The following is a 20,147-nucleotide window of genomic DNA, read 5'->3' as shown; positions in this document are numbered from 1 at the left end:
ATATAATTATTCACACAATAATTATCTTTGACTTTATATTAGTTTCATTGATAACTTGGTACTAATTAGTTGAAAGTTAAAATTGAAAACGTAGGCAATATAAAAAAAGAAGTCTTTTGAAGAATTTAACATAGATATATATGTACGTAGTCGATGATATAGGACGTGAGATTTTTACACGCAAGGCTCTTTGGGGATGTAAATTGAGAAATATCTTCTTTCATATCACCAAAACTCGTCATTCGTGTTACAGCAAGATCAGCAACATAACATAAATATTGTTCGCACAAGAAGTTTAATTACAGTCTTTAAATAAATAAAAAAGAAGCAAGGATAAAGAAAATGTTTTTGTTGACTTCGTGCAATATCATAAAATTTGATACTTTTGTTTAGTGGTTTGTGCCATCAGTTTTCTTCAAATATGGATGAAAAAACATTAATACTAACAGCGATGTGACGATGTGTACTATAATGTTCAATGCACCTTTACGATTTATTTATTGACATGTTAGGTTTTGAAATGTAGAAAACGTCCGCGCTGACTTTTACAGAAGTGATCCATTTTTTTCCGTTTATACGATAACAAATATACGTCTTTGATATTTAATATTCTTATTGTTCTATAATTAACAAGAAGTCTAGAAAGGTTTAGATTTTCCCTAATACCAATTAGTACTCCTCATCGAGTATTAGTTTGCAAACTAGCTATATCTATACTATAGATGATGATTTATTGCAGCCGTAGTGTCGATTATAACTTATAAGGTTAAGATACCAATACTTATTTCATGTTAGAATATAAAAAATTGATCCATATTCCACAGTTTTATTGAATATTGGTTTAGTAATTTTTTTTAAGTTCTCCAATTTGCCTGATATTTGTTTTCCTTCTTATCATACAGATTCCACAAATCTAAAAAAGAAAAAACTTCAAAATGTACACGTATTCGTAAGACACGTAAAGGTGATCTCACCATGAATATATGAAAACTAGTCCAAGTATACATATTTGTTAGGTGAGTACTATATACTCGAATCGAGAAGAAATTAATAAATAATCGTCTAAAATCATACACATAATGAATTTATATATCATGAACCGTTGCTATTGTATATCGTGTGTACTATGGTCAATGATAATGTAAGAAGCAAATATAATGATAATTATATGATCTTCTTATATTATTGTATCACATTTGGCCCTCTTTGAAAAACACGATCTTTAGGGACACATCTCACCCGATATATTGGAAGAGTATCGCAGAGACGACGTGTGTGTGATAACAAAAATAAAGTTTTCGTAGTTAAAAAACATTGGTTGGTATAGTCTTTGTTTGGAGTCCCAAGTTAATAAAACTAATCAAATGGACATAATGTACATTATATTGTTTCTCTCTAAAACTAATCAGAATTTTCAAATAGAGAGGATAAGATTCTTGATTTCGTAATATATCATTGAATATAGACTTTTTTGGTCGCCACTCCTTGACAGACGACCTCCGGGTGTCCTTCTTCCATTTCTTTTTAAATCAAATCCATATTATATTTTTTTTTTCATTTTAACGTTCAACAACATACCATATGCATATAGTTATTAATTTTTAAATATATATATATATATATATATATATATATATATATATACATTTCTGAAATTATAGTCATGCTTTTTATTTATTTAGAACTGATAAGGTGAATGGTTTCTTCTCATAATTTAAAAATCAATTTAATTAATTAACCTTATTTTCGTAATTATTATTTTTCATCACGATTTGAATTATGCAAGCGAAAAAGAGAGCGATCAAGGAACAGAGTGTACCCAACGGAAGAGACAACTAACATCACAAAGTCTTTGCAGCTCGTTTTTAAAATGATTCACTCAATTCATTTTAAAATTATTTCCTTTTGTTTTATTTGTCCTCATATGATATGATATGGATGGATCACTGTGGATAATAATTGTCTAATCAAGTGAAAATATTTCATATAACTATTACACGTTTTTCGTGTTGCTTTTAACTATTTGTCACTGTAATGTAGTATGTCTTTGCTTGCCGATCCTAAATTCCTAATCTTTGACTCACTCGATTTAACAGTGTTGGTTTCGTCCTTATTTTAGTTTGCATGAATCTTCTCTACATTTACAATGCATGTATTACTTTCTATACTTCATAGTCCATAAATTTATTGGGTTTTAAGGCCCTATAGAGGCCCAAATTAGTCCCTGGCTTGCTCTTCAAGCTCGCCCAACAGAGGAGAAGAAGAAGCATCCTAAACTACTGAAGCATAAAGCTTCTTTCTTCGAAATTGATCTTGCGAAATTTGCAATCAGATTCTGTAACTATTGTTTTTTTTTTTCTTTCTCGATTCGGTTTTCAAACATGGACTTTGTTGTTGAAGAAGGGAAGCGAGTGAACGAAGAGTGCTCAACTTTAATTCTCGTAAGTTGTTTCGTTTCCTTTGCTTTTCCAGATTTCGATCTGTGACTCTGCTTACTTCCCTTTGGATATTTCCGTCTGTAAAATTTAAAAATTAAAGCTTTCTTGAGAAATTAAGCTGATTATTGAAATTAGAAAGTTCCCAACTTTCTTGGGAGCTTTGAAATTCTCAGAAAATGATACTAAGCTTGTAGGAAAAGGGTTTTTAGTGTTTAGAGGCATTGATCTTTCTCATCAAACAAATGTCTTAGAGATTTTGTCATTGACGAGCTTATTGTTTTTTTGTTTTTTGTTTTTACAACCAGCCTGCATTGTCAATTGGGAATGTAGGGCAGCTCGCTGTTGATCTTCTAGTGTCATCTACTGATGCAGAGAGAATTGGTTATCTCGATGATCCAAATCTGCTTCCTTGTGTTGGCAATGACGCTTATGGCCCTCTTCCTTGTGGCGAGATCGCTCTTCCTTTCGAGGGTTTGTTTTCTCGAACTATATACTTCTTTTTTTTATTGCAAATTTTGATGTAACGAGGGGAGGTGCTGCTATGTTTTGTTATATGAAGTATCCTCTGGTTTATTATTTATATGATTAAGATGATATATAAGAAATTATCGGCTATTAAATTGTTTTCTATGCCACTTTATCTTGTTGAATTTCCCCTTTATCGTTGTGAAACCTCATTCTTTCCCCCTTTGGTTTTATGGGTTTCAGTTTATGAGTCGTCTTCAATTTCTACTACTCTTGCTCAGCAACGGTCTCCAGTTGCAAAGGTATGTACTTTTTTTTGGAAGCCGTTTTGTTCCTCGTTATTTAGATGGTCTTATTTGATTACAGTATGGTATTCACTGCTTGTTGAGTTGGGATTATGAAAAGCCAATTATCTAGAGTTAAGCCTTTCAGTAAAAGAGTTGGGAATTTAGTGGGTCACTTTAAACTTACAATGTTGATGAAAAACAGGGAATGATGATTAACTTTGTGGAGAATATAGCCAATTTTGCTGCTTCAAATGGAAAGAAGCACGTTATTGTGCTGTCCAGTTTAGACTTCCAAAGGCTGCATAACTTGGATATGTCAAGGTAACTAGAACGCCACCTTTTTTATGTTTTTTTGCTGTAATTTTTATCATATGGCTTCAACCTGAAACTTGGCATGGACTAGTGCAAAGAGCATCATGACTAATTACAAATGTGATAGATAAATGAGCTCCACTTGCACGTTTTTCTTTTGTCATAGTTACTGGTAAGCAAACTCTTCAGAAGTTGATTTGCAGTCTTCTTTGACAATTACTTTAGAGGCCCGCAGGTGTATTATCTGTCTAATACCGGATCTGATGGAAGAGATGATCACTGTGAGAAGCTCGGATTTGGAAGATTGAACGAGTATGATTCAGAAGGAAGATGTTGGAAGTACCTTAGCTCCGTCTTTGAGAAGAACAGTGAAGACGACTTGACTTTCCCTTCAGAAGATGAACTCGAAGACATAGACTACTACCCAAGCTTGCCATTTGCAGCTCTTTTTTCAGCATTTAAGGTAGATAAATGCCTCATAATGACCATTTTATCCATAGGCAGACTCATTTTAGATGGTTAAAACACTTGCATGACCTGCGTGGGATTTATGTTGTTTTGGGGTTTAGGCAAAAGGCTTGAAGGTGACATGCCTGCTATGCTACTGTTCTGAAGGAGACAACATTCCTGAAGCATTTCTTCTAGCAGAAGCTGCATCTAAGCTTACGGGTCTGAGTCCTGACAAATTCCATGGTAAACAGCTCTCTTCTATAAAGGTTAATAACATCTTGAGCAATAAATAATGGAAGCGGATAAAACATAATAATAAGTTTTGTTTTCTGCAGGGGAAGAAGGTGGGAAATGGCGGATACCGTATTCGTGGAAGAGTATGTATGGAGCTCCCCCAGATATGTCCATGTTTTAAGACTGTTGTTGTAGCTCAGAGAGTTAGACACAGAGGTTGTAGTAGTAAAAGTATGATCCAGTGAGAAGTTTATGAACAATTGAGATTGGTTGAATCCGATAGAGACCTTTTTATTTTGTTTCTGGGTTTGTTCGTCTGTTACAGAATAACAAAGTTAACAAGTAGAGTTTCATTACTAGAATACAATGTCTCTACGGGAGGGAGTAGAGAGTCCCCAGTCACATTCTGAATATATGAGTGAAGATAACTACTTTAAAAGAAGAGAACACTTTTGTACTCAATAGCTATGGTTGCGATTTCGTATAAATGACTTAAACGTTGTTGGGTTAGGTGTTGTACAAGTGGAAAGCCAGTGGGATAAACAAGTGTCTGAACAAAAAAACACGATGATAAGACGCTAAACCAAGAGCCATACTAATAAGTATTAGACCGAAAGATGTGTTAAACTCAAGTCTGAGACCGGAATGCATAATGCAACTGATGTGACCGGTTATGCGTTGTTTTCTGTGGAGTATAATAATTTTGCATGAAGAACAATAATGTAAAGAAATATCTCTCCGGGACTCAAAGAAAGGAAGTAGTTGAGCAATAAATTCTGGATTCATTGTGTTTTTTTTTTTTTTTTTTTTTTTTGGGGGGGGGGGGGGGGGGGTTGTACAGATAGGCCAAAGGCAAGTACGTCTGACCGGTTTTTAATTGCACCTTTATTGCCACCTTTGTATGGAGTAGTAGTAGTAGTAGATCTTTGTAAGTAATTTCTGTTTTCTGACCAAGGAAAAAAATACTTGAAAGTAAATTTTGGTTCATGAAAGAAGTGATGATGGGGACCTAACTTATGTACATGTAAATTTGTTTAGTAGGCTTGTTTCACTATTACAGTCTTAAACTTTGACTATCATAATCTTTTCTTGACTATTCGAGTACTAGTAAACGTGAAAAATCAAATATGATGTCATTTAGACTAAATTAATTACTCGTTGAATTTATTTGCCACCGAGTAAGCATGTATCTGGTCATACTCATAGGTCTAAGAAGAAGAAGAATACATTAATTTGAAGTGGAGTGATAAGTAAAGTATAACTTTCATTATATCACCGAAAAAGGAAAACCAAAAAATCTAGTTCAGTGGATGGATCACCCAAGGTGCCAATATGAACAAATGGAGATAGAACCAAAAAAGGTTTTTTTGATCCTAACAAGTAACACGCACACACACACAACAACAAGAACCAACAAAAAAAAAAAAACAAAAGTCGCGAAAAATCCACTTAAATAAAGTTGCCAAAAACCATTAGTATCAGAGTGGGTCACCACATCAAACCTACATTAAAATCAAACAACCCTAAAAACAGAGCACTAGCTTTCCCTCTTTTTAATCCTCTCTCATTCCATTTTGCTAATCTCTTACTTCCTAGTAAGCTAAATTTATATGCTAATATTATAGAACGGAACATACTAGTATTACCCGATTAGTGTACCATCTAATGACTCTACGGATTTGATTGCCTTCCATATCTGCAATTATTTGATTAGTTATGAATCAAAATCATCGTATTTTATTTGTTTGAATCCCCAAAAAAAAAAACACTGACGTGTAAATTTGAGTCTTCCCAATATGGTTTACCTTTAGTCAACGCTTTTTTTTTTTTGGCCACAAAGTCCCCAAATACTCATTTTACGTTAAACATTTCACTGGATGCTCTGTTTTAGACTCTTTTCTTCGTTTTAGACTCTTTTTTTTTAGCAGACCACCATGCGATTCGTCGCGCCACCGCTTAGTTCCATCGATATTTCACCGTCTCCTTCACCATCTTCCGGAGTATCGGAGGAGATTCTTTCCCGTTCATCGGATCCTCCTTTGGAGTTTAGTCCTCCACTGATCGCTATGGTGGTTGTTTTAGCCGCCGCTTTTCTTTTCGTCACCTACTCTCGTCTTATCTCCCGCCGTTTTATCTCTCCTCTTTTCCGTCGTTTTCGACGGTGGCGTTGCCGTCGGCGCCGTCTCCTTCACTTATCTTCAGCTTCCTCTGCTTCCACATCTTCCTCCGATCTCCGATCCTTTTCCCCTTTCCCTTTCGACTCTTTTCACTACTCTTCTTACTCTCCCTACGGATTAGACGATTCCGTCATCAAAACTCTACCCTTATTCCTCTACTCCGCCGCCGCTTGCACCGGGAAGACCACGGTCGGGAAATCTTCCACCGCTGACTGCAGAGATTGCGCTGTTTGTTTGTTGGAATTCGAAGAAGGTGACTATGTACGAACACTTCCGTTATGTTTCCATGCTTTTCACCTTGAATGCATCGATGAATGGCTCCGATCTCACCCTAACTGTCCGCTATGCCGGACGGCCATTCTCGGATCCGCCGGCGCCGGGGTTTTAACGCCTATGTCTCCGTTCGTTCCGTTGATGGCTCCTCGAATTCGCCCGAGCCTCGACGATGATGAGCGTAACGCGATCATCATCCGCGGCGAAATCACACCGTCGCGGAGCAGTTGGAACACAATCTCTGCTGATACGGCGGTCACGACGAACGATCATGAGATCACAGTGTCGATGGAAGAGCAATCATCACCGGCGATTTCTCGGTTCCGGGAGCTGAAGAGATCGTACTCGTTCGAATGCGAGAGAGAATCGGAATCAGAGAGAGTAACGATGGAGCCAGCGACGGTGTCTCCGTGGAGATACAGGAGATCTACGTGGAACAAACGTCAATCACCGTTCGGAAACCTAATTTCGAAATCGAGAGTGTTCTCGTTCCGTTACTACAGAAGCACGAAATCACCGTTCTTCCGACGGAGATCATCGGCGGGAGTGTTTTTCCCGATATCGGAACGGATTCCAGCGACGGGAAGCTCATCGCGGCGGACGAAATCGATGACGAGTCCGATGTTCTTCAGAACAGCACCACACTCATCGAGCCGGTTAAGATGCGGAGATCCAGAGGCACTGTTATCGCCGGAGAGATGGAGGAGAAGGGACACGTGTAGGGTAGAGATGTAAGGTGAAAATTGGACGGTGGTGATGATGAAAAAAAAATTGAAGTGGAAGGAGTGAGCATTAATGGATTGTGGGGTTTAAGCATTTAATGGAATTAAAATGGACGAAACAGAGAAAGATAGAGAGATTCAGAAATTGCTCTGCTGCTCACAACAAGGTTCGTTTTTATTTTTATTTTTATATAAAAATAATAATAGCCATTCCTTTAGTATTATATTTCACCTCTCTTATTTAATGCTTACTAAAATACGGATTTCATTTATGAATAATAAAATGTATAGTCATAGAAATAATTTAATTGTATACTTTGAATTTTCCTGACTACTATACACTTTGTTTTACTCTCTGTAGACCAGAGACGACACCAAGACGATGAAGGTTTTTGGAGCATGTTGCGACGACGTTTTGGCTGATTCGTGTTTTTTTTTAATTTTCTTCTGTCTTCTCTTGGAGTTATCAAATAGCATTAACTTCCAAAGCTGCCAAAGTTATTATAGAAACGAAGTCAACAAACCCATTAAATTTCGTTTCTATACTAACTTTATTATATATCGTCGGTGGCTTATATTGTTTCTTTGTTACTGAAATTTTGTGTTCCACTTTACTTTTTTGACTAGCTGTTGATTACATTTTGATGAATGACATTAACACTGAGAAGATCTGGATCTATTGTGTCCATCTTATCCAGTAAGATTTTGATATTTTTGGCTCTTGTAGTATTCATTATTCGGTTTTATTAAGAAAAACAGAATATGGTTTAGGAGATTGCTGAAGGTTGAGGAGGTCATTGTAACAAGGTGTTTGATCTGAGATCTGAATCTATTTTACCTTTACTCTTATGGCCGTGGAGGGTTGTTTTGTCCAATCTGGTCAATTGAGGGGAACTCTTGTAACAAAAGAATTATCTGCTGGGAGATAATCTACAAGTCTCGTTTAACTTTTTTTTTGGTGCTAAAGCGAAACCCCACTGAGACATATCCAAAGGTAATCATTTCTGCCTCTTATAGTGTTCGTAGTTGTACACTGTACAAAGAATCACACAACCACGTCTACTTCAACTGGCCATTCTATTGGACTGTTTAATGCTACGTTACTTTGGAATTTTCTACCTAATGGACTGTATATCTCGGCCATGCTTCCCAATCTCAGCAATATCTCTTGATCCTTGCCTGGCACGTTACAATGTATAAACAAGCAAAGTTGGGGTTTCGAGTAATTTGGGGATTGTGTTTTTTTTTTTTGGTGTGAATTGGGTGATGATTTCTAGTTGTACAACTTGTAAACTTGGGTGAAAAGAAAATCAAGAGAAGAGATGAAAGCTCAATAGTACATGCTTTTTCTTAATCACTTTTGTCACTGAAATAGAAATACTTAAAAGCGTAAAGAGAACATGAACCAGATAAACTAAGAGAAACACGCACACCCAACTCAAGAAATTACATGCAGACGGTGTTTAGTTCCCTCTGATCCTGTTGCTCCCAGCTCTCTCAGATTTGAACCAAACTTGGAACATAATTAAGAAGAACAGGGCGACATCCATCAATTTCAGTAGCTCCAATTTCCACTTCTGTGACTACATTATCCTCCCCAACAATGTAGATCATGTCTCTAATCTTGTCGACCTCTACCTCGTCGTTGCTTAATTTCTCACAGGACATGACGACTTTCTTCTCCTCACCTAGCAAGAAACTTGCATCATTCCAAAGCTTAAGATCAGGGTTCAAATCCAATGCTAAGACCTTGCTCCAAGACACCACTTCGGTGGTCTCGTCCATCCTATTTGTCACCCATATCTCAGTCTTGGAACTTTGATCTCGCTGTAACAACACAGAAAGCTTCTCTTCTCCAACAACCGAAAGACTAGTAGATTCAAAACGACGAGTCTGATAGGGAAGAGGCACATACACAGTTTCCTCTGTTGTAAAGTCAAATTTGAGCAAGGATATGGTGCGGGGCGTCTTTGTTACATCTCTAACGAACCAGTAAGTGTTTCCCTTCAAAGACACGCTGAGTTCAGAGAATCCAGTGCTCCGGCCTGGAACGATCATATCATCAAGACTCTTCCAGGAATTAGAGGTTAAATCGTAGATTTCGAAATACTTGGTACCACGGTAATAGCTCAAGATTTTGTAGCTCTTCTTATTGCATGATTTGCGGTCGTCTTGGTAAGAGTACCCGAGATCAAAGCTGCGGCCGTCTTTGTGAAAATCGCGGGTTCTGATCCACCTGGTCTCACCGATTAAAGGGTTCAAAACCAAGACTCTGGATTCGTCGAATTCGGAGGAGCATAACAACAAGCCGTCACAGTGAATGACTCGAGTTATATCGAATCGAGCTTCTGATTTCTTAGAGTCAGAAACGTTCAGCTCACTTTTTAACTCTACAGTTGGATTATCTCCATGGTGGTTAACGCTAATCGGAAAAATCCTGTAGTCATTTCTCAACAACAGAGGTATGAACTCTTTTGCGGACTTACCAAAATGCTTCCTTGCGAATCTCCGATCATCTTTGAATAAACGATTCCACGCTTTGCAAGTAGCTCGTAATCGTTTCAGAGACGTCGCCGGAACGCGACAGAGTATCTCCTCTACCAAATCCTTTGGAAGCAGCTCCGGTATCGTCATTGTCATTTCTGACTGCAACCATCTAGGTTTTCTCTTCCTTCAGTTAGTTGTTGTTAATCGGATAGTGAGTGATATGGACCTGATAATAATCTAACAAGGCCCAGTTCAAAGCCCATATATAATCGGTTTTAAAATAGTGTAGCGAGGGTTTTGGAAAAGAGAGCGCAGAGAGAGACGTGTTTCCAGGAATGTTCCATGCAAAATCCAGACAAAGCCGTGGCTCTCAAGGAATTGAAGAGCCAAGCTGCTTTATTTGGCGTCTGGTTCGTTCCAAGGAAGAGCTCATGATCGACCTCTAAGTTTCCATTCAAATATTTTGATTTTTCAGATCAGTCAATTGTGCTAACTGAGTCTCTCTTTCTTTCAATTCGCTTATTGAGTTTGAGAAGTTAATTAGTATCATGAGACTTTGGTGATTGCATTGGATTTTTTTAGTAATAGTAATGTCATATAGCTAGTTTCCTATATTTTCTTGATGATAAGTTAGATAACTAATTACATAATAATGATTGATTTGATTAATTATTGTCTATGTGATGAGATCATGAGAGTTTAGTATGAAGATTGAGTTGTATCAAAAAAAAAACATCTTGAATGTTCTTGGCAGCTTCAAGTTCCCATCTTTGCACAAAATCCTTAGGAAACCAAATTTCCCCTGTTACATTTCCCATGAGATGATATTGAGCATATAATTTCTTGTGTAATAGTTTATTTGATTGAGAATATACGTGATAAATTTTCTGAAGCTAGTAAGTAGAACTGTGAAAGTTTTCCTCTGGAATTAAAAAGAATCGAAGCATGTATGTAACCTTGATTTTAGTGTTGCTAACTTAATTAGCTCTGTTTTTTTTTGTTTTTTTTTTTATATACCTTTTGTGATATTGTTGCTAACTTGCTGACTGCTGAGCTTTGTTAACTATTCCTCTTTGTGCAAGTGCAACAGTGAAGCAAGAGCGATGGATGCAGAGGTTTCTTGATGTCATGTGTTTATTTAACATAACCTTATTTAGAATTATGTTGCCAGATTAAGACATGCATGGTAATAAAATATAATTAGTGTTCTCATGGATTCAGACTCTGTTTTGTGACTTTGTCCGTTGTCTTTGATTCTGTTTTGTCACAGTTCTTGGGTTCAATGATAATAGCTCTGGGATTATCACTTAACTTGTTTGGGTTCTAAGCTTAATTTAATCTCATAACTGGAAAAATTTGACACAGTAGGACGTTCTTCGATCTCACAATCACATCATATGAAAAACAAAGGAATAGTTCATGACTCATGTTTGCTTGTCAGAGAAACAAACCGAATCTGAAATCATGTGCGACCCAATCTATGGAGAACCTACCGTGTTTCTTGTTCCGACACTGCTGGATTCTATCTCTTGCTTCAAACGGCAAAAATCTCCCGATCATGTCGAGAACACCGACGTTGCAGAGTTCAGTATCCTTGGCATATAATTCAACAAGCTTCGGCAAAAAAATCTTGTTGTCTTTGGAAATTCCTAGGTTTGATCTTACATACTCTTCTCTACCACATTCTAGCTCCATCATCACGTTCTTGGGCGTATATATACGAACCTAAAAGAAGAGTGTTTACTTTAAACGTAATCCTTCAATATGAGTAGCGTGTAAGATAAGAAACATTGAGTCAGTGGATTTGCTTACTGATGGATCTGATGAGTTCCCCGAGCAAAGCGCAAAATGAAGAAGAGGCTCAGAGTGAGTTATAGCATAATCTCTTCCCAAATCTCCAGCTTTACCCTTTGATCTTGAAGCAAACAAGAACCTAAATACCTGAAAATACGCCAATCCTTATTAGCCCTCCTCAAGCGAAGTCGAATTTTAAGAATTGAAATCAATCATAGACTTGCCTGTCCTGGACGAGAGACACGGCAACCAAGGATTGAAGTCTGAATGGTATCTAAGTTCAAGCTTCGACCTCCAATGTTGTACGCTGCCTATATTGCACAATAAAATTACCCTAGTCATTGTTAATTTACTGATGACTTGTGTCCCAAGTACGTAGTTCTGCACTGTACCTTCAGCAACCCAGAGACCCTTTTCATACTGTTTTTAGGGTTCCCATAGACAAGTATAGACTGCAAAAGAGACAAAAAGAAAAACCAATAATATAGTAAATTAATATCTAGAGAGATGTACCAGCAAGGTCATATTAGAAGAAGTTAAGTAGAGAAATTAACATTACATGCATAACCAGAGAGTTGTGTATGTTGATCCAGAAAGCTAGCTTTTCTTCATGATTTAACTTCCTTGGATTTACCCCTTCTAGCTTATTCACAAGCGACCTAAACATTTTGAAATGAAGAAGAAGTGTACAATTGATTAAATAAAACAGAATTAATTTATATAAACCAAAAGATTTTGGAATTATATTGTAAGAGCCACAGATTGAAAAACCTGAAATGTTTCAAGGCAGGTTCAACTGCATTTAACTTTTCTGTCTCTCTACATATCGATTTCACCATCAGTAATTTGTCGTAAGGTCGGCTAATGATCTTCAGAGGCTCTTTCCCGCGAAAAGGGCTGCTCGATTCTCGGTCATTGTCGAGTGATTCTGGATCTGTGAGCTGACGAAAGACTTCCGAGATGCACTTGACCATCTCTTCAGATAAACTATTTGGTGATTCATGAATGTTTTCAGAAACATATGTCCCGATCAACTCATGAATATCGGATTGCTGAAAACATGAAAATGTAAACCACTATTGGTAAAGAGAGAAACTCATTGAACATTGACTGTTTAACACTATTTATTTTACCTCAAGCATTGAGAAAGGAAGAGATCGATGATATGATGAGTCCATTGCTTGGGGAGACATTCTAAAGGAATAGCCTGAACAATGAGACAACGATGAGTGACTACGGAATATTCCAGAGTCTTCTAGAACTTTCTGAGGGCTGGAAACTGCATTTTTGGGTGAATGAATGTGTTTAGAAGCCCCAAGAACATCCTCTGATCTCTCCTTCTCATCTGCTTCAAACTTAGATGTAATTTTGCTGTAGAAGAATCTCCGGTATAACAAAAGGAGATATGTTTCTAAGTACATCACTTGCAGCTCCAAACCCGCGATTTCCTTCACCAGTCTCTTTGCCTCCTAAATCAAGAAATCACGAAAACCTTATTAACAATATCAGACAAAATATTCAAAAGGGGGATTACTTGTGTTTTAAGGCAGCTTAGGCTTCTTGAGTTTTTATAACCTTAGGGATAAACGAATCTTCATTTTTAGAATCTTCCAAGAATAGTTTGCGTCGAAGGACTGTCTCCATTTCATGCCGTACTAAAACTTCATCTTCTTGAAGCAACAAATCAATCTGCAGAGTATACAGTAAAAGATCTGAGATCTGTTATGGATTTTCTTAGAGAACCTGATATTTCACAATTATCTTTATTGTATAAAACCTCATCACTTGAGACTCTCCTGGCACTGGGATGCAATTTTCTGGACTTTAGAAGAGATTTTAGCTGTTCTATCTCTCTCTGCAAAAGTTCATCCTAAAGAAACAAAAATATAAGTTGATTTGATGAACTTAATTAGAGATTAAGAAAAAAATTGAACTCTTTTGAAGATTCCTGACCATGTCGAAGTTGTAAAGGGCATGATGGGCATCACTTGATTTCTTGTTCTTGAGAGATCTTCTGAGGACCGGGTCGCTGTAAAAAGAAAAAAACAGAAACTAAGCAAGACAAGACTCTTAAATGAAATATATAAACTGATGAAAGAAGAAGAAGAGACAGAACCTTCTAGAACGTTTATGATTCGAAGTCCTTATCGTCGTCATAGTGTCTTTTAGAGTCATCTCTGCTTGTGTGAGAAAGAAATTGAAATCGCCCGCCTAATGTATTTTAAAGAGTTTTGTGTTTGTGTGAGAAGTAAAAACGACCTTAACTGCTGAAAATCACTGGAAACAGAGCATTAGATGGGATGCATAGTGACAAAAGAAAAGTTACCCAAGAAGAAGAAGAAAGGAAAGGTTAAAGAGCAGAAGGAGATTGCAGTGAATAGCATTATACCCACGAATGGAATGAGACTACTCCCTAGTAAATAAGAATCATCATACAACAAAAGTGTACAATCTTCTTTTTATTCCTAGAATATTTGATTAAAATTTGTGAAAAGTTATTAAACTGTGATTTTTTTTTTTTTACCTAACATCTTTGTGTTACAATAAATGACTTTTATTTTTTGACAACCAATACATATTTTTAGGATTTAGTAGATCATCTGTATATAACTTGTTATTGGATAAAATCATCTGCATGGTGGTTAAGTTTGGTTATCTGATTATTATTTCATCATTAAACCAGTCCGATCTTGGAAAGAAATGCCTTTGATTGATGTGAAAAAAAAAAAGTGCCATTGATTGACACACTTTAATGAAATAATATAAAGTAACCTAAAATAAAACAAAACTTTGTGTCTCTTTTTGGGGTATTTTGCATCAAAAGAAACAAAACAATATGTAATTATTGGTTTGACATCGGGTCTAATGTTTTTGTAAAGGCTACTTTTCCTATGCAACAAAACCATCACAAAGGACAACTTTACAAATCGAAGATTTACTGTTTTTTGCGTTAAGTCATCTTTCGTATATATGATCACAGTAAATAATTCTTAAATCGGATTCTTATGAGCTACGTTCTAAATTGAAAGTATTTGATGGTCTGTCTTTGTACGCTAATCTTATGTAGAAGTGACACTAGCTACATTACTGTAGCAGCATGTTAAATCTTGATGTACAAGATTTCTATAATGAACATAACGATACACTTCGATAGACTCGGTAGTATTTTTCGAGGGAGAGCTATTAACATTTGGAACAGTTAAGATATAAATATAGATTTTTAAGGATGTATATATATATATATATGATATGGAGTTCCACGTTATTTATATGGGTTGCATACTAGTCAAGTGGACCATTTGTAAAACCTCCACTAAAAATTCAAATCTTATAATCGCAATTCACGAATACATATAATATGAAACATCTTTTGGCAAAGCATTATCCGGAAAGACTTACTAATGGTAAATTAGAGAAAAAGGTATATTAGTGGGTGTCTTTTTTTTTTTTTGGGTTAAAGAGATGAGAGTGGCACTGGCAAGCACCAAGCACTTGATCGAAATGGTAAAGAAAAGGCCTTTAAAGCGATGAAAGGTGAGATGGTGCAAAAACCCTTTTTGCTATAAGAAAGCTACCAAATACTGTACGTAACATGGAGAGAATTAGAGATTCATATTTAATAAAACAAGCCCGTACTTATTTAAAATTATGTATAGTACTCACTATTCAATGCGCTAACTGAGCAGTCTTCAATAACCCAAGGACACAACACAAGTTTTTTTTTGTTAAGAGTTGGTTTTGTATGGAAGAGTTCCATGTGACTAAACGTTAAATTCCAAGTGTTTGCAGGGAAATAAACAAAGAGAATCCAAGAGAGTTGGTTTTATTAGCTTATAGAAGATTCATTTTTGGGATTGTGTTCTTCGTTGTGACTTCCTAAGTTTCTGTTCCGTAGTTTTCGCTCCAAGACATAAGCGACAATTCTTTTCTCTTCTTTAGTTTTTGTCTCGATTGCCACAATTTTCATCACAACTAACTTCTAAAAGAGTATTGACACTTCTTACCATGCACAGGGTAATTTAGTATACATCCATGAATGGTTATTATCAGTAAACATACAATTATAAAACTTCTCCGTTTCTCTTTTATATATATATTGAATTTGTATACAAACACATTAAGTTGATTGAATGAGTAGATTACAGCAGAAAGATATAAGACATGTATATGAAAGCCTAATGTAATGCTAAGAAATTTGGGTCATATAGATGTGATAGGGAAACAAATTTGTTACCACATATGGTTGTTGGAAAGGAGAAGAAAAGTAGAACTCATAAGGCCTCTTGATGAATATTGTATTATTCAACAAATAAGCTCACTGATTCATACCTGCAAAACTGAATTGCACCATCTCCCTCACTCACTCACTCTTTAGAATCTACAATCAAGAAGAAGTTGAAGAATTTCCAGGGTTTAAGAGGCCAGTTCTCATCTCACATAACTAATGATTGATGACTGGAGATGGAATTGGTGATGTTGGAGGCTTCATGTCCTCGTACCTGCAAACATTTTAGTTTTTTTCAGGTCACATAAGAAGAAGTAATAATATTGAACACACTTAAAACCAACATGCTACTCTCTCTGTATCTCTTACATTGTGTAAGGTGATAAAGGTCTTGGCTTTGGCTGAGCTGGATTGTCTCCGGCAGCAAGGGAAGTCTCTACATTGGTAACAACAGGTACTGCTTCAGGTATGGAAGGAGATGGAGTAGTGTTCCTGATAAAACAACACGCGAAAAACCTGAGATATTGTATTGATTTATTCCTTAACTATGCACACTTTAAATTTGGCATCTAGATACTTACACACTTCCATCAACTGTTTTCGGCACATCATTATTGCCTCCAGGCAACTCTGAGTTGTCTTCTGCAGATGCTGCTTTCTTGGGACCAGTTGATGCAGGAGTTGGTGAGGTTGGTGGTTTCAGGTCAGCGTACCTGCAAAACACAGTATAGATTCATTGAAGAAAAAACGGACCACAAACGAATTAGATATAAATATAAATAAAGAGGACATAATTAACACAATACGACAAAGTTGTTACACTGCATAAGGAGAAAGAGGCCTCATTCTTGGTGTGGCTGGTGCTGCTGTCTCAGTAACATTTGTTGCAACTGCTGTCTCAGGGGCACTTGTTGCAACTGCTGTCTCAGTGACGCTTGTTGCAACTGTTGAGCTTTTATCAGTATCAGAATCAGTTGGACCAGGCGACAAAGAATCAGTCTTTCTGGTTCCCGAAGCTTTAGGATAGGGTGATGAAGGTGGTTTCAGATTTTCATAGCTGCATCACAAAACGGCCATGTAGAGAAAGCATCAAACTTTTGAAATTAGTATCTGCTCACACATTTATTACTCCAACGGTAATTATAGCAATATAAACTGTAGGCGAGCATACTTAATTTCAATCTAGCGGCTCCTGAATACAATAAAGTCGCAAAGATAATAAGGTTTACCTGGCATAAGGGGAAAGAGGCCTCCCTTTCTTTTCCTCAGGTTTCTTCACTTCTTCTTCTCCAGCTTGCTTTAATTCTTCTTCTTCTTCTACTGGGACGTTTGAGATACTATCCGGCACTATATTGGCCTCAACAGGAACCTCAGTGGCATCTACCTCCTTAGATTTGGCAGGACTGAGTGATGCGGTCGAACTTGGAATAGGAGATGTTGGAGGTTTCAAGTCTTCGTAGCTATTTTATATTTACAAAAACAAAAAGGAAGAAACAATTAGTGTCATGTAAACAAGTCATTTTGGTTACATATTTGACTATTTCCCGTTGAGGAACAAGTTGTCTTACGCCGCATAAGGAGACAGCGGCCTAGGTTTCACATATTTTTCTTTTTGAGGTGCTTCATCCTCCTTGGGAGCTGTTGGCTCTTGAGTGACAGGCTTAGTAGGGACTGGTTTGACCTCTTTGGCTGCAATTGATCCCTGTCCACAATGGAAAAGAGAAATAAAGATAATCATCATATCAGAAGAGAGTGATGATCAAGATAAAAAAAAAAGAGAGGAAAAGAAGGCAATATAACCTTTGGTGGAGGCACATAAGGACGTTTGGAAGGAATCTTTTCAAGAAGCTTTTCCATTGGAGTTAATGGAGCAGTTGTTTCAGCAACCACTTCCACAATCTTGGAGCAAGAAAGTTGAGGATTCTTTGCCATACAAGCGAGCAATTCTGCAACCTGTAGATCAATAACAAGGACGCAAGAAACAAATAAAAAATCTTCTTCATAATGTGTTTACTATAACAGAGACGAGGGAAAAGTGTTGATACCTGGAGGTTTGAGACCTGACCACCGAACAATGTATCGTCTAGAGAAAGAGTGAGATTATGAGTTTCTTTGTATGCATCGGTGGGCCTCTCCATTCCTCCAGGCCTAACTATCTGATGAAGTAAGACGGAAAGACAAAAAACTTCAGACATGTACAGTAGAAAGCGTCTCTGAAACTGTAGATTTGGTATAAGATGATTTGTGAATCACTCACTGCGTAATTGAGGCCGCTTGCAATCAATGCTTCTTCAGCTTTTCTCTTCCAGCAAAGAACTCCCCAGAATAGGCTTCATATACGAGATGTTTAGAATTTGTCACATATATACCAAGAACAAGCCATTAGGTTATATATGCATCTCCGATAAATGTGTATAATTACTGAAAAAACATATACAGACTTACTTGAGAATAGCAGCGGGAAATCCAAATTTATTTGTCCCCAAGGATGTCACCAAAATGAAGTTATTAACTTTTGCAGATTTTGCTGCTCACAATATCATAAGAGGCAATGAAGAAACAAGAAAGAGGCAAAGAAAGAGAGAATAGAAAAAATAAACCGCTTTGAGCTATATGTTTCTTACCAGCATCAACAAGGTTTTTGGTGGCTAGGTAATCGATCCTGTAAGGGCCAGTTATATCGGAGATCTCTTTCTCGCTAGCACCGATACAGCATATAATCACCGATGCATTTCCCAATGCAGGCTTTATAGAATCTTTCTTCTCCAAGTCACATTCCACAATTTCAAGCTTTTCTACAGCTGGGCTAAAGACACAGACACTGCCTGTTACTTTTCTACAACAAAATCATTGTACATAAATCAAAACATTTTGCTCTTACGTTGAGTTCCTTCATTAGTGTTCTGGAGCTTCATTTCCTTAACACTCTGCAAAGTATTAATTGCGGATAAACATCACCCAACATGATGAATCAATTGACTTTAACAAACATTTAGTATTAATGAAAGTCATACTTGCACAAGACTTCCTGCTCTCTGAGCACTTCGAACTCCAGCTCTAACCCGAAATCCCAGCTTCAGTAGTTCTCTGAGTCAAAGAGGACATTGATAGGACACTATAACCAACCAGCATTGTGAATTGATATTAAAAATTTAAGAAGCAAGATACTAACCTCACAGTTCTAGAACCAACTTTACCAGTAGCACCAGCTACAAAGACAAGGTCTTCTTCTTTGGCATTTGAGTTGGAAGGGATTGCTTCTGTTACTGCAGAGCTTGCTCTTATGGGACCTTTGGAACAAGTAGGGAAATGAGTCAAAACGTATGACTCCCAGATCATAAGTGATCAAAAGGTAGGAAAGATGAGAACTTTGAAACTAGAATTGAAGACTTAGGAAACGACAACATTGCAGAAACCATAAGCAACAACAAGAAAAAGATAGATTCAAGAGAAACATATCAAAATCATAATCGAGCCAGACCCATTTTCACGAAAAGCAAACAAAGCTAAACCATTTGAAATTCAACAGACTTTTCCATCACAAAGATACGGAGTAGAAACAAAAAGCTTGAAAACTGTGGTGCGCAGTAGTACCTGAAGCAGAAGCCCTGAGGCTAAGATCTAAAGACCTGGCCTTTCCGAGACCGGAGTGATTCTTTAAAGCTGATAATCTGACAATCCGATTGGTCTTCCATCCTTGGAGATGAAACCCTTTCCTTGGAAGAGAATGTATAGTTGTGACGAGAGGTTGCCCACGGAGAAAACAAGTTCCTTCCATTGCTCTTCTTCTTCACTAGCTTGTTAGTATGCACATTAAATTTTTGAATTTTGTTTTTCTTTCCTCTCAACAGGAAAGAAACAAATTTTATCTTGTGGGATGCAAAAGAGAGAGAGTTCTGCGTCTGCCACTGCATCTTGATATGATGGGACCCACATAACATTACAAGAGACCAATCAAATAATTAATGTTTGATTGGGAGTATGCTGACATGGCAAGGCTGATTCGGTTTGGTTTAGTTTGGTCCAAAACTTGGATCCAAACCAGAATTTTATTACATAACGACATGTATTTGGATTAGAATAATTTTGGCGTTGGATTCTTTATATGCATTCTTAACCTTCTCCAAATGTTTATCATATCCAATTACATGTTTAAGTTTTGTCTTTTTAACATCATCTATGAAAATACTTGACCAACACAATCTCCATAACTAGTTCTTTTTAACTTAGCTTGTTTTTGCTAGAGTGAGAATTATTCATCAACCTCCAATAGTTTATCTACA

At 36.9% G+C, this 20,147-nt stretch overlaps 4 protein-coding genes and 1 long non-coding RNA gene across 8 annotated transcripts; 2 read left to right on the top strand and 3 right to left on the bottom strand.

Moving 5' to 3' along the window:
- The first annotated feature begins 2,283 nt into the window (after positions 1-2,283).
- Positions 2,284-4,548, top strand: LOC17893315 (proteasome assembly chaperone 2). Its single transcript, XM_023786095.1, has 7 exons — positions 2,284-2,441; positions 2,744-2,909; positions 3,147-3,205; positions 3,393-3,511; positions 3,728-3,965; positions 4,072-4,195; positions 4,288-4,548. The coding sequence occupies exons 1-7, from the start codon at positions 2,382-2,384 to the stop codon at positions 4,365-4,367; spliced, it is 846 nt and encodes a 281-aa protein (XP_023641863.1). The 5' UTR covers positions 2,284-2,381; the 3' UTR covers positions 4,368-4,548.
- Positions 4,549-5,365: 817 nt separating this feature from the next.
- LOC111831482 lies at positions 5,366-6,083 on the bottom strand. The gene is made up of 2 exons (XR_002834618.1): positions 5,992-6,083; positions 5,366-5,882 (listed from the first exon to the last, which is right to left on the bottom strand). It is a non-coding gene; the product is annotated as an uncharacterized LOC111831482 (long non-coding RNA).
- LOC17892302 (RING-H2 finger protein ATL65) lies at positions 5,900-8,307 on the top strand. Of its 2 annotated transcripts, XM_023785824.1 has the most exons (3): positions 5,900-7,525; positions 7,720-8,055; positions 8,130-8,307. In XM_023785824.1, exon 1 carries the CDS (start codon positions 6,121-6,123, stop codon positions 7,369-7,371), a length of 1,251 nt encoding a protein of 416 aa, XP_023641592.1. In that variant the 5' UTR covers positions 5,900-6,120; the 3' UTR covers positions 7,372-7,525; positions 7,720-8,055; positions 8,130-8,307. The 2 variants fall into 2 exon arrangements, with proteins under 2 accessions (XP_023641592.1, XP_006297775.1); XM_006297713.2 differs by lacking the exon at positions 8,130-8,307 and having other exon boundaries at positions 7,720-8,084.
- A 350-nt stretch (positions 8,308-8,657) lies between these two features.
- Positions 8,658-14,007, bottom strand: LOC17892639 (F-box protein ETP2). Of its 3 annotated transcripts, XM_023785823.1 has the most exons (13): positions 13,756-13,935; positions 13,593-13,668; positions 13,417-13,509; positions 13,215-13,328; positions 12,773-13,108; positions 12,411-12,691; positions 12,199-12,298; positions 12,032-12,091; positions 11,882-11,950; positions 11,658-11,786; positions 11,293-11,570; positions 9,595-9,807; positions 8,658-9,426 (listed from the first exon to the last, which is right to left on the bottom strand). In XM_023785823.1, the coding sequence occupies exons 1-13, from the start codon at positions 13,812-13,814 to the stop codon at positions 8,856-8,858; spliced, it is 2,379 nt and encodes a 792-aa protein (XP_023641591.1). In that variant the 5' UTR covers positions 13,815-13,935; the 3' UTR covers positions 8,658-8,855. The 3 variants fall into 3 exon arrangements, with proteins under 3 accessions (XP_023641591.1, XP_023641590.1, XP_023641589.1); XM_023785821.1 differs by lacking the exons at positions 8,658-9,426; positions 9,595-9,807 and having other exon boundaries at positions 11,191-11,570; positions 11,864-11,950; positions 13,756-14,007; XM_023785822.1 differs by lacking the exons at positions 11,293-11,570; positions 11,658-11,786; positions 11,882-11,950; ... (6 more) ...; positions 13,593-13,668; positions 13,756-13,935 and adding an exon at positions 9,845-10,013 and having other exon boundaries at positions 8,682-9,748.
- Positions 14,008-15,700: 1,693 nt separating this feature from the next.
- LOC17892324 (protein TIC 62, chloroplastic) lies at positions 15,701-19,703 on the bottom strand. Its single transcript, XM_006297119.2, has 15 exons — positions 19,459-19,703; positions 19,037-19,154; positions 18,879-18,951; positions 18,746-18,791; positions 18,489-18,665; positions 18,310-18,391; positions 18,122-18,194; positions 17,910-18,020; positions 17,665-17,817; positions 17,433-17,566; positions 17,094-17,324; positions 16,685-16,921; positions 16,446-16,577; positions 16,234-16,356; positions 15,701-16,138 (listed from the first exon to the last, which is right to left on the bottom strand). The coding sequence occupies exons 1-15, from the start codon at positions 19,640-19,642 to the stop codon at positions 16,081-16,083; spliced, it is 1,932 nt and encodes a 643-aa protein (XP_006297181.1). The 5' UTR covers positions 19,643-19,703; the 3' UTR covers positions 15,701-16,080.
- Between the last annotated feature and the right edge of the window lie 444 nt (positions 19,704-20,147).

This window comes from Capsella rubella, unplaced genomic scaffold, assembly GCF_000375325.1.
Source record: "Capsella rubella cultivar Monte Gargano unplaced genomic scaffold, Caprub1_0 scaffold_3, whole genome shotgun sequence".
Classification (NCBI taxonomy): Eukaryota; Viridiplantae; Streptophyta; class Magnoliopsida; order Brassicales; family Brassicaceae; genus Capsella; species Capsella rubella.
This window is presented reverse-complemented; position numbering and strand designations above follow the sequence as displayed.

Coding starts and splice junctions, on each gene's coding strand:
- LOC17893315 (XM_023786095.1), top strand. CDS start 2,382: ATGGACTTTGTTGTTGAAGAAGGGAAGCGAGTGAACGAAGAGTGCTCA. Junction 2,910..3,146: donor GATCGCTCTTCCTTTCGAGG/GTTTGTTTTCTC, acceptor TATGGGTTTCAG/TTTATGAGTCGTCTTCAATT. Junction 4,196..4,287: donor GAGTCCTGACAAATTCCATG/GTAAACAGCTCT, acceptor TGTTTTCTGCAG/GGGAAGAAGGTGGGAAATGG.
- LOC17892302 (XM_023785824.1), top strand. CDS start 6,121: ATGCGATTCGTCGCGCCACCGCTTAGTTCCATCGATATTTCACCGTCT.
- LOC17892639 (XM_023785823.1), bottom strand. CDS start 13,814: ATGACTCTAAAAGACACTATGACGACGATAAGGACTTCGAATCATAAA. Junction 13,109..13,214: donor AAGATTCGTTTATCCCTAAG/GTTATAAAAACT, acceptor TTCTTGATTTAG/GAGGCAAAGAGACTGGTGAA. Junction 9,808..11,292: donor CATGATTTCAGATTCGGTTT/GTTTCTCTGACA, acceptor TCTGTTGTTGAG/AAATGACTACAGGATTTTTC.
- LOC17892324 (XM_006297119.2), bottom strand. CDS start 19,642: ATGGAAGGAACTTGTTTTCTCCGTGGGCAACCTCTCGTCACAACTATA. Junction 18,666..18,745: donor CACTAATGAAGGAACTCAAC/GTAAGAGCAAAA, acceptor TCTTTAGCCCAG/CTGTAGAAAAGCTTGAAATT. Junction 17,325..17,432: donor CCGCTGTCTCCTTATGCGGC/GTAAGACAACTT, acceptor AATATAAAATAG/CTACGAAGACTTGAAACCTC.